The sequence below is a fragment of the Eulemur rufifrons genome, chromosome 15 (genome assembly GCF_041146395.1).
Source record: "Eulemur rufifrons isolate Redbay chromosome 15, OSU_ERuf_1, whole genome shotgun sequence".
NCBI lineage: Eukaryota > Metazoa > Chordata > Mammalia > Primates > Lemuridae > Eulemur > Eulemur rufifrons.
In genome coordinates, this window is record NC_090997.1 from 93,574,957 (window position 1) to 93,590,575 (window position 15,619).

The 15,619-nt window shown below is 42.2% G+C and overlaps 1 protein-coding gene across 2 annotated transcripts in view; it reads left to right on the forward strand.

Annotated features, from left to right (window-relative positions):
* Positions 1–665: 665 nt before the first annotated feature.
* SASH1 (SAM and SH3 domain containing 1) overlaps positions 666–15,619 on the forward strand; it is a 166,977-nt gene continuing 152,023 nt past the window's right edge. For both annotated transcript variants that reach the window (XM_069487623.1, XM_069487625.1), the window contains exon 1: positions 666–879. In XM_069487623.1, the coding sequence (XP_069343724.1) occupies positions 742–879 (138 nt within the window). In that variant the 5' untranslated portion in view covers positions 666–741. The remainder of the gene's footprint in view (positions 880–15,619) is intronic.

Here is a 15,619-nt window from a genome sequence, read left to right on the forward strand (position 1 = left end):
GCATTGTAACGACACCGACTACTCCCGAACCCTTTGCGGGGGGAGTAGCTTAAAGATTAACTTTGTTGAGTTTCTGTGAACAAAACGTTTCCGTGAATAGCGTGATCGGGACCCTGCGCGGGCCGGGGAGCGCAGCGCCGCTGCTCTTTCAACAGGCGATTTGTTCTCCTGTCCGCGGCTCATTTCCATGCAAAGAGCCTGACATCAGAGCACCTTTTGTTGCTAAACGCTTTCTTTAGCCTCGAGGGGAGAGTCATGTGGAGCTGGAAGAGCTCATTCTGCAGAGAGGGGTCCCGGGGAGCTCCCTCCAAGTTCCAGCGGCGCCGCGGTCACCCTGCAGGGCCCTGCCCGGACTTGCTAGAAGAGAAGGGTGGCGTGCCTTAGTTAGCTGGTCCCCGTCACAGGAAGAAATGCCTTTGCAGCGGGTTTAATTGCTTCTGGGCTGGGAGAAGTCCCCGCCGTACCACTCGGTGGTGCGGACTTTGCCTCCTGCTACCCTGTTGCCGAGCCGAGTTGGGATGGGAAACTTTCTGGAGTTGTCAGTGGCGCTGCCCGCGGCCACCTAGGGCCGAGGTGCGGGCTCGTGCTAGGGGCCCCCGCCGGGTGGCCGGGGCATGCGGCTCGGGGGCGCGGCTCGGTGACGCGGCGGGCGGGGACCCGGCGCCGAGGGCCGGCCGCGCGCTGTGCGGGGCGAGGGCGCCTCGGGGACCGGGACGCACGGCCGGCGCGCGGGACGCGGCCATGGAGGACGCGGGAGCAGCTGGCCCGGGGCCCGAGCCCGAGCCGGAGCCGGAGCCGGAGCCCGCTCCGGAACCCGAGCCGGGCGCTGGCACGTCCGAGGCGTTCTCCCGACTCTGGAGGGACGTGATGGGCATCCTGGTGAGTTACCTGGGGAGGGGACGCGCGGGAAGCGTGGCCGCAGCCGTCCCTCTGGGACCGAGCTCTCCCTTGTCGCCCACCCGCTGGGCAGCCCCACTCCTCAGATTCGTCCTTCTCTTGCTCTAGTGCTTAGGGGGTTAAATACACAAGGTATTGGATTTCAATCCCTAATTAAAAAATAACCAGCCACAGATCACATCAAAGATATTTGTTAAACAATCGGGGTACGATATTCAACAGTTTAATGTGGGACACCTGCTGAGATGTTGGTGTGGAAGAGGCAAAAAAAAAAAAAAAAAGAGTCCTTCAAAGAAGTAGATAAATAAATAGTATTTGGTGGATGTTGGATTTGGGGAAAGGCTGATGTTACTGATGTTTATCTCTTCACCATTTGTTGTGTGACCACGAGAGAAAAACAACCATTTCCTTACTCCGAACCGCCACAATGTTTGCTCACTCTGTTTGCAGTGTTTCAGTTTGTAGAACTGCAGGATATTTGTTTTATATGTTTGGGGCTTAAAAACAATAGGACTTATTTTGCTAAATCTGTGCTGTCATGTATTTTGAAATGTCCAGTGACCAAAACCACCCATGGATTTGGCAAAGTTTCTGGAAAACAGTTCTTAAATCCTTGGAGGATGAAGTTTTAACCTGCTCAGGTTTTAATACCTCGGGGAATTAGTAGATTTACTTTGGTGGACCTGTAGTTAGGCAGGTAGACCGAATTGGATGGGTGGGGGTTATTACAGTCACACATCTTAATCCACACATAAAAGGGCAACTTTAGTTTAAAGATTTGGAGTTGTCAGATGTGTAGATTATTGGAAAAGGGTCTAGATTTACTTTGAGATCTTTTGTTTGTCGAATGGGAGGAGATGCCATTTTTAGAAAGAAACCCTTCTTTGGGAATGATAAACACTGTATGGTTTTAGCACACTGATTAAGCTCTTGGGCTTTGAAGTAAGTTAGGCTGGGTCAAGCCCCAGCTTTCTGACTGACTGCGTGATCTTGGCCAAGTTATTCAACCCCTCTCATCCTCAGTTTCATCACCTGAACAGTGAGGAAAAGAAGACTTGCTTCTTGCATTTTCTGAGATTTAGCTGAACTGATGTGTATCAAGTGCTTGGCATACTGTTCGGCATATAGTAGGTGCTCAGTAAATGTAGTTTTCTATTTTTTCCCCTGCAGATAGAGTCTTGTGCCTCTTCTTTCCAGACATCCTAAAGTCTCAGGTACTCTGTTTTCAGGTGTCCACTGGTATTGTGATTATTACTGTACAGAGAACCTGGGAAAGTTGGCTAAAGATTTTTATCTGCTCTTCTTACTCACCAGTATTTAAAGAATGTATGTACATACATATACAATGTACATTTACATACTATATATTTTGGATATAAAAGGTTGTTTTTGCATTTTTGAACTATACAGATGAATGTGGTCCTTCATTGAAATTCCAGAAAACCCAATGAACATTTTAAAGTTGTGGTGACATTGTTTTTTAATTTCATCAAGCAGGAAACTCATCTTGTTATTTCTTGCTTAGATCCAGCCCTGTAAATTTTAAGTCCCAGAGGAAATTGGTTTGATAACATCCCATTGCATCCCTTACTAGGGTGTGGGGTGGGGGGTGGGGAGGGTCGGTGGGCTGGCTGACATGGAAGTTGGGCTGTGGGTTACTTTAGGGAGAAGGGTTAGCAGGTGGCACTTTCTGAAGATTTGCTTTCTCTTGCCTGGCAGATTCCAGCACTGTTGGGTCAGTTGTAGCAAAGTGTTCTTTGGCGAAGTTAAAAAATGGGGTGGAGCCCCAGAAGTTCAAACTTGTTATTCAAAGGGCAGATGCAGGAGCAAAGAAAATATGTACTTCTTACAGAGCTAATAGTTTATCGTGAGCCTGGAAAGAACATAAAAGCTTGTCCGAAACGGGTTATGTCCTTTGTGTTTTCCCATTCTTTGTATGGGGTAAACGTGGGCATCAGGATTATTCTTTAGTAAAATTCAGAGGAAAAAGACGTGGCCTAACTCTCCTTTGTACAAGCCATGCAGGGAGACACAAGGTTAAAAGGGAAGATCTTCTCTCTGCTATTAGAAAACCTTCCTCCAGGTGTTTCTAAAAACTGCATCTTTGGGGAATATATCAAGACACAAAACTGACAGTTGACTTTCCCTATTCTTACTGAAATAAAAGCCACCATTTCGTTCATTTTTGCATTTACAATATAGGATTTTGCAGTCATCTATCTGCCTAGAGTGGTGAAGTGACTTGACCAGTGGCACAACCTTGTTAGTGCCAATGTCAGACTTGACCCCAGGTCCCTGGCCAGTACCAGTCGGGAGCCTGATGCTGTGATGCTCCATAGTTAATTATCTCAGATCAACTTAGTAGAAATGTAATTTCCAGTATTTTCTGTACAAAGCAATTTGAAACATTCTTTTTCCCTATTCAACTTGAAGAGGAGAGCGGAGGTAATGGGGGAAATCTGTGTCTTAACAGATTTCAGGCACAGTACTTTACTTTTTTATATTGTAAGTGTAAAAATCAAACTTCACAGCCTAGTAGGCAGAGACATTTTTTATGTGAATGAGTGCAGTTCCTCTTTTCTGACAGTGCTGAGCAAGTCTCCTCACCCCTGGATTTTGTTGGTTATAACCCAGGGAAGGGTATTGCCCCAGAGTCATGGATCTCAGTAAATACGGATGGTGTTTTAGTTCATTAGGACACATTTTGCATGTAGATTAATTCAGTCCATGCACAGTTAAGCACCAAATAGTTGCTTTCAGATAATTGTTAACAAAGTGCTCATTTAGAGAAGAAATAATAGTATAATTTACAGCATGAAAATGTTTGAGCTGTGCTAGAATAAATAAATGCTAATAAGTGAATATATAAATAGATATAGAATTAAGAGAAAATGAGCTTACAAAAGAAATGCTAGACTGTGAGACTGTGAGTGCCTGGAGGGCAGGGTCAGTATCTTACTCACTTTTCTATCTCCAGTGCCTGTGACTTACTGGTTTCTGAGAACATAGTTTTGTTGATTGAAAAAGGAAAAAAGTATGTACTTCTTAAATGCAGGCGTCACACCAAAACACCGTTCTGTAAAGACTTATGTACCCGCTACAATGGGATGCATTTATGAAGATGTTAACAAATTCTGCTCAGGCTGTAGCTACCATTTAGGCAGTTTGATCACGCAAATTAAAATCCTGGTGCTTCCACTGGAAACAGTAATGGTAAATTGCAAAATGTGTGTAAGCCCTGGGCAATTAAACCATGGTGTTCTTGTGAAATGTACTGTTCTATTCATGAACTGCAACCTGTGGTTGGCCTGCGTTTTCAAAGCCTGTCACCTTTTCCTACGACGTGCTTAGACTTCTGCTGAGAAGTGCAAAATGAGTCAGAATCCTGTGGGATTTTACTCTTTTACCTTTACTCGATGGTTGCAGACACACGATTCCTCTTTTTGGTGGGGAAGCGTAGTTGTTTTTAAGAGTAGGAATTGCTAAGGTTATTAGATGCCTATTAGATGCCGGTTAGATATGGTAGATCATTTTTTTCAGGACTGATTATCCATTTGGCAAATTGTGATAGTTCTTTAGCTTCTGCCTCCAGAATTCGGGGGCCTTTAAAGCAGAGCTAGGTCTTTAAAACTACTTGTAAACTGGGAGGGGGGTTGGTAGTGCCTATTGTTTGTAGGATCCTGCAAGATGCACCTCCCCCAACCTGAAATTTCCTCTGTTCCCTGCTCCGTTCTTACAATTTACACCCATTTCCCAGCAGGCTTAGAAAATATGCATTGTATAGAGATACTCCGAACCTTCCTCTACTCTGAGTCCTGTACAAGCTAAAGAAAACTATGTCGTAAGCTTCAGTCCACGGAACTGTCACATTTATCCCGTCTTGCTATTTACTCCAGTTCTAAATACAAACAAAATCCAAAACAAACAAAAACCCAAACCCCCCTCCTTTCCTTTGTTGTTTTAGGCCAAATGTGGGGGAGGGGAGATGTTAGTGAGATCCCGAGGGGCCTTTTAAAATGCTAACTCCTTTGAAAGCAGCTAATTTACATATTCTCTTGGGAGGTTTCTTGAGTTAAGCCTATCAGCTAATGACTTAATTAATTGTACATATTGGAATTTGAGAGTCAGCCCGCTTCAGATATTCTGACTTCATCTTAATTTTATGTTCCTTTTAGCCAGCTGAAAGCCTCGTAGATTTTGTAAGCGGAGAAGTTGCAGGGTGATGTAGTGGAAGAGACTGAAGTGCCCTTGGAAATGAGCCCTCAACCCCCTTATTCAGAGAGGAGGGCTCCAAGGGCTCTGGGTGTAATGACTTGTTCAAGGTAACCGAGTAGGGGCCAGAACTCAGGCATTCCGATGTTCACTTCTTTGCCAAAGACGAAGTTAATGGCTTTCATAATTCTGGCTGGGGTCACTGAATCTTTTCCTGCCAAAGATGGCCCTTGTGCTAAAGTACCTTCTTTCAGGGTCCCCTCCTCCCACCTTTCTGCCTTCATTTGCTGTCTCTACCTTCTCTTTGTTCTTTTGCTCAGCCATACTGTAATAATAATCCTCTGCTTGGATTATTACTGATGTCCTTGTTTTTCATGGTTGACTCCAACTTCTCTGATAGTAGCATGCAAGCTCTATGGGGGTGGGGGGCAGCACTTGGAAGACGGAGTTCCACTGCTGTGCTGGGCTCCTGGAGTACCTTACCTCACTTGATCCTCAGTGTGGCCAGTGGGTATTATTGTCCCCATTTTACAGTTCAGATGGAAACGTGTGTACTAAATCATGCAGATATAAATGGAGACGCTGAGAGTTGGCACATATATTTCCCTAAAATTGATTTCTAGTTGCAATTTTATTTCATTTATTTTTAGTTAATTAAATTATTTATTTTTTGAGGCAGGGTCCCACTCCTGTGGCTCAGACTGGAGTGCAGTGGAACCATGATAGCTCACTGCAGCCTCAAACTCAAGCTCAAGTGATGCTCCCAGCCCGGCCTCCGGTGTGCTAGGGCTGCAGGTGTGAGCCCCTTAGCCACCTGTAGTTAATTCTTTCCCACATCTATTCAGGCCTTTATTTATTGGCTGTCAGCTGTTTTGCTTAAGCTGTTGAGCTAAGTATTAATGATACACCCCTGACTTCTATAAAAGCGGAGTTTTGTAGGAAAAGCTGTGGCAGCCCCACCCTCCGTCCCGTGCCTACATAGCCTTCCCACTGGGTGGCGGGCAGAGTGCCCTGAAGGCTGTAGGATCATTGGCCCAGGAAGCGGGGGAGGCCACTGCCCAGACATACCTTTGGATTTGGGCCCTGGCGGGTGAGTAGGAGTTTCCAGACAGGCCTTCTAAGGTGAGAGGGGTAAAGAGGAAAGGGGAAGGAAGGGCCTTCCCCGCAGAGTGAAGTGGGACAAAGGTGGGAGAGGGCTCAGAGCACTGAGGTGGGTGCCAGGTATGTGTGCAAATGTGGCTGGATGTCATTCTGTGGGCACCCAGGAGAAGCCGTTGCAGAGTTTTAAGCTGGCGTGGGACGTGTTTGCTTTTGTGTTTCGGAAAATTAACCCCCGTGGGGGATGACTTGGTGATGAGTTTGGGGAGAAAGAGACTACTTAAGTGATCCAGGCAGAGATGGCGAGAGCCCGGACCAAATGCTTGTGAACCCGATCATCACCTATCACCTGGCTTCCTTAGGCCCAACGTTTTACTGGTGTCTAAGCAAGGATTGCTCCGTGCTAGCTGTCTTTTGATAATTCTTTTACGCTAGAGAGCATGCTGAGTTAATGCAAGATGTTGTAAAGATGTATGTCTTGTGATTTTTTTTTTCTTTCTAAAGAAAAATGTCTTTAATCACATATACGTACATGTATCTGTATACCTGTCTCACTATCCTAAAGTCAATTATGTGGTTCCTTAAAAGGAGGAATTATTATTTATAATAATATGCACACTATGCTACAGCTGAATGATCTTTAAATCCATCTTTTAAAAGCTAATTCTAGAGTACAGTGAAATAGTGGGAAATATTCAGTTTCACAATTAGATTGTTTAACAAATCCATAGCTCAATTTTACCGTAAGAGGGAAACCTGTGGGTTTATCTAAAGTATTCTTTTTAAGAGGGCCGCGGTGCTTCCTGCTTTAGACTTGGCCATCGTAATCCCGCTGTAATAGGTGATGTACTTACCCCTGGTTTACACACATTCTTGTCATACAATAAAAAGGAAATTGATCTCAAAAGAGTGAATTTAGATGGACAGAGGCTAAGACTCCTACAATTAACTATACCATTTAATACCAGTGAGTACAGACTAAGACTGTAAGATTTAACCAAACCTTCAGGCTAATTTTGAGGCAAAATATACTTTTGTCACCATATGAAATTGTCACTTTTCAAATGGGATACTCATCCACTTATTCATTCACTGTTGGTAACGAGAACCGAAAATGGTAGGTCTGTTCCTCATTAGCTTTGCTCCTAGCCAGATGTCTAGTGTCCCTTCTTTTGTTCTGTGAAGTGTTTCCCTGGGCAGCATTAATTCTTTATGAGGAGAGATGCCTCAGAGATGAACTATCTTGTATCTCTCTAGCATGAAGTCATGTAACATAGACATCTCCAGCCTGGAGCCTGGGTACCCAGGCATTGCGGTAACTCTGAGACTCAGACGACAAATGCTGGATAATGGGATAGTTTTTCCTCTCTTTAATCAGTATGTTGTTTTTCTTCTCTGAAAGCCTCTCTTATGTCTTTCAACTTTCCAAGATGACTCGTGAAAACAGGAATACGTTTGTATTTGTAATGTTTACCCTTCAGACTAGGTTCCATGTGTCCACTGGGATACATTGCAGTCCTCCTTGGATGTCTGTGATGCAGATTCCATTCATGACTGATTTTGATGCTTCACTCACCATTTATTAGTTTCATTTTGCAGCCAGTAGTTAGTGAGAAAGGTTCGGCGTCTGTGCCTGTCACTCTGTGCCTGGTTATGGCTTCATTCTTTCTTCTAGCATGCAAATAATAAGAAACTAATCAATGCAGTATAAGAATCATATGATTTTTAACCAAAAATGCTATTGTTGAGCAGAGTAAAAAATCTTGGTATATGTCTTGAAACCTAGCTACAATTAAAATTTACTTAGGCACCTTTGACTTTATTGACTTTAATAATTTTGCCTAAGTTTTGCTATTAGGCAAGATTTTTTTTCCCACTTAGATCTAAAATATGCTTATATGCTTTTGTTTGTTTGTGTTTTTGAGACAGAGTCTCAGTTCTGTCACCCAGGCTAGAGTGCAGTGGTATCATCATAGCTCACTGCAACCTCAAACTCCTGGGCTCAAGCTATCCTCCAATGTCAACTTACATGAGAGCACCAACATGCTAATTTTTCTATCTTTTGTAAAGATGGGGTCTTACTCTTGCTCAGGCTGTTTGGAACTCCTGGCCTCAACTGATCCTCCTGCCTCAGCCTCCTGGAGTGCTAGGATTACTAGAGTGAGCGGCCGGCCAGCCTTTCTTTATATACTGTTTTTGGTACTTTGAAAATATGGTGTTCCAATATTACTTGTAGAAGAAAGAAATACTCTTAGTTCAAGAATATGTGCATTTGCTATAAAATTTCATCCATTTTTCAGATGGATTAAAGACTTCACTTATAAAATAAACCATGAACAATTTTGCAGACTTCCTTGCTTGAAAATGATCTGGGTTAAAAAAAAAAAAAAAAAAAAAAAAGTTTTGAAAGAGAGAAGAGTAACAACTTTAATCTAGATTAAAGTATTTAGAAACAAAAAAAATAATTAAACATCTCTTAGAAAACCGAAAGGTAGTATGCATAATAAAGCAGTTAAGAGCTAAGGAACTATTTAAAATTGAGCTCAAATCCTGGCTTCAGCCATTAATGGACATGTAACCAGGGCAAGTTATATAACTATTTTGTGTTTCAGTTTCCTCATCTATAAAATGATGAGGTTGATAGCCACTCACATCATCGGGTTTCATGAGGATTAATAAAATCACTAGAACTGTTTGTAAATGTGTGTTATTAACTATTAATAAAAGTTTAACCTCTTTAGTTAGAATATGAATTAATTTCCCTTCATTTTTATCTTTAAATGGAGGGATGATGTTCTAATTCCACACATTCCATTTAGGATTGATTTTAGCTGTTGATTTAATTTAGTTCAAATGCCCTTTTTAATATATAGTTTTAAAATAAATGCATAAATTGTATCAAGGTATTAACCTTCAGGTTACATCTTAAGAAATATGTGTTTAAAATATTCTTCTATACTCAAGTGAGAAAATATACGAATGTTTCTGAATAACCAAGATTTTCTGGAGGCAAGAAAATATTTGTAACAAAAATATATTTTCTGTTTAAATGGTATCAACATTGCTATTTTTAGTCTTTTTGTGTGCGTGTGTATGTCTAAATTGCACAATAATATGAAAGCTTTTGAATAGTTGACTTATTAGAAACATGTAAAATATTAAAAGCATCCACTTAATTAATGATTTCAGTTTTTTGAGTGATGAACTCATGTGAATATACTAAATCTGGTTTCATTATCCTGATTTTTTTTCTTTAGAATATTTTCCCTGGGTTTCATTCGTTGAACAGCTGTTTTTGTCGGGGTTCAAATGATTCATTCTGAATCTTTGAGTTTTAATTAGGAGTCTTCAGTCTCTAATCAGGAATTTAAAAAGGCATCCCTTGACACATTTCAGTGTGAATACGGCAGAAAGTGGGACTCACTGTGGTTTGAGAAAGAATTGCAGTGAATAAATTTGCTGCTTACATAAATTTTTATTTTGGGTTAACTTCATTATGAATCTAAGTCTGTAAAGACCATTTATTCTGGAAAGAGAAAACATTTCATTTTTAAAGTATATTTTATTGTGAATTACAGTTTTATTAAAAACTTTCTAAGAATTCTAGCATTAAGACATAATCCACTGGGGTATGCTCATGACTGCCTTCTGCAACTTGTGGACGTAACTTACCTAACATGTGGAGCCAGGGTGGGGATTTAATGGAAGAGCCTCATAACACTGATGCACAGTAGCAATTTGCCTTGATTAGAATATTATGAAACTGAGACTTCATTATGAGTATTAAAGTAAATAGTTGTCAAGTGATTCATAAATGATACGTAAAGGATATTGTAAAATCTATGTGATGTAACTTTTGCATTAGCGAAGAACTGTGTACCTGTTTCAAAAGAACAAAATGTCAGATAGTAACCCCACGTTAGCGTTCTATATTAAGAACTCTTTGGCTCGTCATGTCCCTAAGTAGCTACATATTCTGAGTTTGCATCTTTAGAAGGCAAGATGCCTTCTATAGAAGTGGAGGAACTTCCATAGAAACCAGGAGGGGAGACAGATAGAACTAGTGCAGTCCTTAAACCTCAAGAGAATCTTAGCAGGTCACATCCTGTACTCTAAGAAGTGCTGCTCTAGAGATTAGAATGATTGTACTTACATTTGTATAACTTCTTGCAATTCATAGGGTGCCTTTACTATATACACTGACTGGTTTTTATGCCCTCAGTGCTATAAGAAACTTCCTCTTGTTGGCACCCGCTATCCTTTAGCCATGTAAATAATCTAGGCTTCTTCATTTTCTTTTAAACATGTCCATATTTCATTGCTCGTATTTCAATGCCCATAATTCAACAACTGCTGTTTGATTTTGGCTTCTGCAAATTTTAGCCTTCCAAGTTGATTTGTTTTATCTGTAGAACAGGGAAAATAACGAGCTTATATATCTGCAGAACAGGCCCAGATGGATATGGGCTCTGCTATTCTTTGAGCAGAGTTTGAGGGTAAAGCCAGAAAGTGACCTGCAGTCTGGGTTTTCCTAGTTTCTGCCCAGGTTCCCTGGTTCCTGGGGACTTGGATGTCATAGCGTGGGTCAGTATGGCAAACACTCAAGGCTTTGCCGGCCCCCCAATTGCAAGGAGGTGGAGAAAAGCACGGACACCTAGCGCCTCATTGAAAGCAGGCTGCAGCAAGCTCTAGAACAGCACCACTTCAGTCCCATGTCTTCCAGTTTGTTCTTCTAGTGCGGAAAACAGAAAGGCCCACTTTCACAACATTGGGAAAGACAGTCTTCTGTTGTCACCAAAAAGATTTTCAAGCTGGGGAGCAGTTTGGTTTCATTAGGTTTGGCTTTAAAAAAAAAAAAAAAATCAAGATTTTGAGGCACATAAACCTATTGTTGGTAGCAGACAAGTTTGGGTATGTTCTGTTTCAAGTCCTTACATATAAAGAAGAAAATCCAGGGCAAGAGTTGCCCAATGGCACTGGGTTACCTGTGGTTCCTGAGGACCAGCCAAGAACCAAGTGAGCAAGCCAAGGTGGGTCGGTCTGAATCCTAACTTGCTAGTCGGGTCAAGAGAAGTAAGCACCGAGTTATGCAATGCAGTTGGCAGGGAGGACTGATGAGGCTCTGAGTGTTGTTTTGGTAGAAAAATCACTTGGCAAAACGAATAGGGGGAAGGAGTCGTGACGTTTCCTCCTGTGGTCCAGGAGGGTCCGTATCCAAACAAGCTTTATTAGTGCGGAGAAAAGCAGGCCAGTGCCTTGGTTGTGACAGTCACTGTTGTTCAGCTAGGGGTACAGCCAGACTCTTAAGTATCTTTTCACACTGGAGGTGATGAACTTCATTATTTTCCTTTAAATTTAAGTCATTCCTCCTTAGATAGTTGGTTTTCTAGTTTCTGGTTTTCTAAAGCCATGCTTAAGCATCTATGGTCCTTGGACTTTTTATTTAAAAAAAATGTGTAAGTATGTATATATGGGCATACCTTGTATTGCGCTTTGCAGACACTGTATTTTTTTTTTTTTTTTTACAAATTTAAGCTTTGTGAAAACTCTGTGTCTAGCAAGTCTTCTGGCACCATTTTTTCGAACAGCACATGATCAGTTTGAGTCTCTGTGATACGTTTTGGTAATTCTTGCACATTTCAAGCTTTTTCATCATTATTCTGTTATGGTGATCTGTGGTTTTTGATGTTACTACTGTAATTGTTTTGGGGCACCATGAACCATGCCCATATAAGATGGCGAACTCGATAGATGGTGTGTGTGTTCTGACTGCTCCATTGACCTTTCCCCAGGGCTCCCTATTCCTTGAGATGCAATAATGTTGAAATTAGGCCAATTAATAACTCTGTAATGGCCATTAAGTGTTCAAGTGAAAGGAAGAACCGTACATCTCTCACTTTAAATCGAAAGCTAGAAATGATTAAGCTTAGCCTAGTGAGGAAGGCGTGTTGAAAGCCGAGATAGGCCGAGAGCTAGGCCTCTTGTGCACAGTTAGCCAAGTTGTGAATGCAAAAGAAAAGTTCTTGAGGGAAATTAAAAGTGCTACTCCAGTGAACAAGGAATGATAATAAAGCAAAACAGCTTTATTGCTGTTATGAAGAAAGTTTGAGTGGCCTCCTTTTCCTGAAAGGAAGAGTCTATTAGATGGCAAACTTCATTGTTGTCTTATTTTTCAAAATTGCTGCGGCCACCCCAACCACGGTCAATCAGCAGCCATCCACATTGGGGCAAGACCCTCTACCAGCAAAAAAGTACAAATTGCTGAAGGCTCAGAAAGATGGTTGTTAGCATTTTTAGCAATAAAGTATTTTAAAATTAAGGTCTCTGCATTTTATTTTTAGATATAATGCTGTTGCACACTTAATAGACTACAGTATAGTGTAAACATAACTTATATGCACTGGGAAACCAAGAAATTCACGTGACTTGCCCTATCATGATATTCGCTTTATTGCAGAGGTCTGGACCTGAACCCACAATATCTCTGAAATGTGCCCATATTCCTTTTTGGTTCTATAGGGAACATGTGCAGGGTAGAGTTGAATTTTTTTTTTTTTTTTTACAAACTAAAAGAACTTAGAAATTCAGTTGTCAGCAGATTTTTTGGAGGACTTCCTTTACTGATTCTTACACAGTTCCTCATCCCACGCGTCCTTGATGCTTCAGAGTTCAGGAGACAGATCAAGGAACATCCCACAATTTATCACCCAGTCAACCGTTGTAATTATTTTTTTCCCAAGAAGTTTGATTGGAGGTTATATTTTTGTGTGACAGCTGGAATATTCTTCTTTGAAACTTCACTGCTACAAAGACTTGCTTTTAAATCCTTTTTAACAATATGCTATGGGACAGAAAGAAGGAATGACCCAGGAAGAATAATAAGAATAATACTGATGTTAGCTACTGGTATTTATTGAGCAGGTACTGCGTGTCAAACACTGCACCATGCTCTTTCCATGTGTTATCTCATGTCACTGTTCCAGTGACCCCGTGAGGTGCTGTTGTGGGTTGAATTGGGTCTCTCCAAAAAGGATATGTGGAAGCCCTAACCCCTGGTATCTTAGAATGTGACTTTATCTGGAAATAGGTTCTTTTCAGATTTAACCAAGCTTAGATGAGGTCATCAGGGTGGGCACCCAGCCAATATAACTGATGTCCTTATTTGGACACAGACACAGACATGCACAGAGGGAAGCTGAGATAAAGACATCCAAAGAGAACACCACGTGACACTAGAGATTGGACCGATGCGTCTACAAGCCGAGGAATGCCCAAGATTGCTGGCAAACCACCAGAGCTAGGAAGTGAGTGGCAAGGACTTCTAGCCTCTAGAACCACAAGCCAATGCATTTCTGTTGTTTTAAGCCACCCAGTTGTTGATCCATTGCTATGGCAGCCATAGGAAATTAGTACGGGTGGGGACTTTATCATTACAGGGGAGCAGCTGTGAGCTTCGGGGAGAAGGAGAAACGTATGAAGAGAGGAGAGCTTTTTCCAGTTTCAGTACCTCGCACAGCGCAGCACCTTGACCAGTAGACAAGGAAACATGAGGAGGGAGATAAGCACTGCGCCTCAGCAAAACCCCGGCCGTAGCAGCATAGACACGTATTCAGCAAATGTTTGCTGGACACGGGTGGGCCCCCAACGGTGAGGAAGACAGGTGCCTCCCCCGAGGCACTTGGTGAGTGCCAAGAGAGACAAAGACAGAGGGAAGCACAGTTCCTTTTATTTTCTTTTTATTTACTTTTATTTTTTTGTTTTTCTACTTTCCTTGATGAATGCGCAGCATTTCTTGTTCGGTTATATGAGCTGAGCGATGGAGTGGACGGGGCAGTGGGAGAAATCGCACTGTGTCCCGCCTTCCCACCCAGACATGGCCTCAGACCAGTGCCTGTGGCTGTCCCCTCTTTTCCTGCTCACCATTATTACCAGTATATATATTTTTATGAAGGTGGCGTGGGGGTGGCAGTGGTGAGGAAATGTAGGCTGGAGAATGCTTTCCGCCTTCATCTGAAGTGGTGGAGTTGAATTAAAGTCTCCCAAAGAGGAAGACACCTCTCTGCCTTTCCTCTTTCCATCTCAGACACTACCCAGGACAGAGCTGGGAGAAGGTATGGAGAGAGAATCTTAGCTCAACATGGATAAAAGTCTCCCTGGTGCTAGATTTCTGACTTCTAAGGCAAGGGGGCAGATACGCTGATGTGGGGCATGGACTCCAGCCAGGGGTTTTGGGGGAGGCACAGCTGCAAAGGAATGTTGATGGTGACGTCCGTAAGTCCAGAGCTGCCCTGAACTACCCCTTGGGCTCACCCTTCAAATTCCCTCTCCGCAGTCCTTCAAATCCAGCATCATGAGAATCATGGTATTCTGGGAGGATGGTGTTAGGGAAGGAGCCATCAAAGTTTCTGGATGAAATTGTTAACCTTTGCTTGAGACCCCTCCTGGTACCATTTTACTCCCCTTTGAGGTCTTTGAGGCTATGTAGAATGTGCAGGCATCTTAACTATAATACAAGATTTGGGGAGTCAGAAATCACTCCTTACTGGATTGCTGAGGGTTAGGAATGAAAGTAAGAGAGGATATGGAGAAAATGGAAACCGTTTATAGTATATTTTATTCCCTATGGACTCTATACTGGACATTTTAATTAAAATGTAATGAGACATTCATTCTAAAAAGTTCAAATCCCCAAATAAATTAATTTTAATCCTCACCATTCATTCAGAGTAAATGCTTTTAATGAAATGTCTTCATAAAGTAATATGAAAATGGATGGTTAGAAAAATAGACTTTCCTAGCTCATCTGTAGCGCATGCTTTTAGTGAAGGACTGCTCTCTGTGGGACGTTACTGCCAATTACTTTTTCCAGCTCTAGTTCAATGACTCAAGCCCAGATCTCCATCATTTCCCTTTGGGGACCATTACACAGCCCAGCAGACATCCTATTAAGGAACTTCTGATTTGCAAAGGAAAAGGAAAGTTTTAAAGTTGAGATTAAGAAGGAAGGTGATTCGTGGTCCCAAAGGGAAACGGCACCAGAAATTTTAAGAGATGATCCACAGCTGCCACCCTTTCCTTTGCGGACCCTCGCACTCACCAAGTAGCTGCAGAAAGTCAACGGGGCGTGTGGATAGGTGCACACTGGCTTAAGAAAATGACAAGAGGAACCAGTAACTTGGAGTTAAGCTTAGCCATAGATTAAAAAAAGGGTGTAGACTGCTAGTTAGTGTAGTGTGGAAGTTGAAATGCCAAAGTTGCCTGACCTGACCACATGTAGAGTTTATGATTCAGTTTTCAAGAAGAACATAAAAGTAGCAATTGCTGTAGCTGGGGTAGGAAGTGACTCAAGACCAAAAGGAAGGTTTCCATAGATGCAAAGTCAAGGTGAGAGTACATTCTGCCACAGGAGATG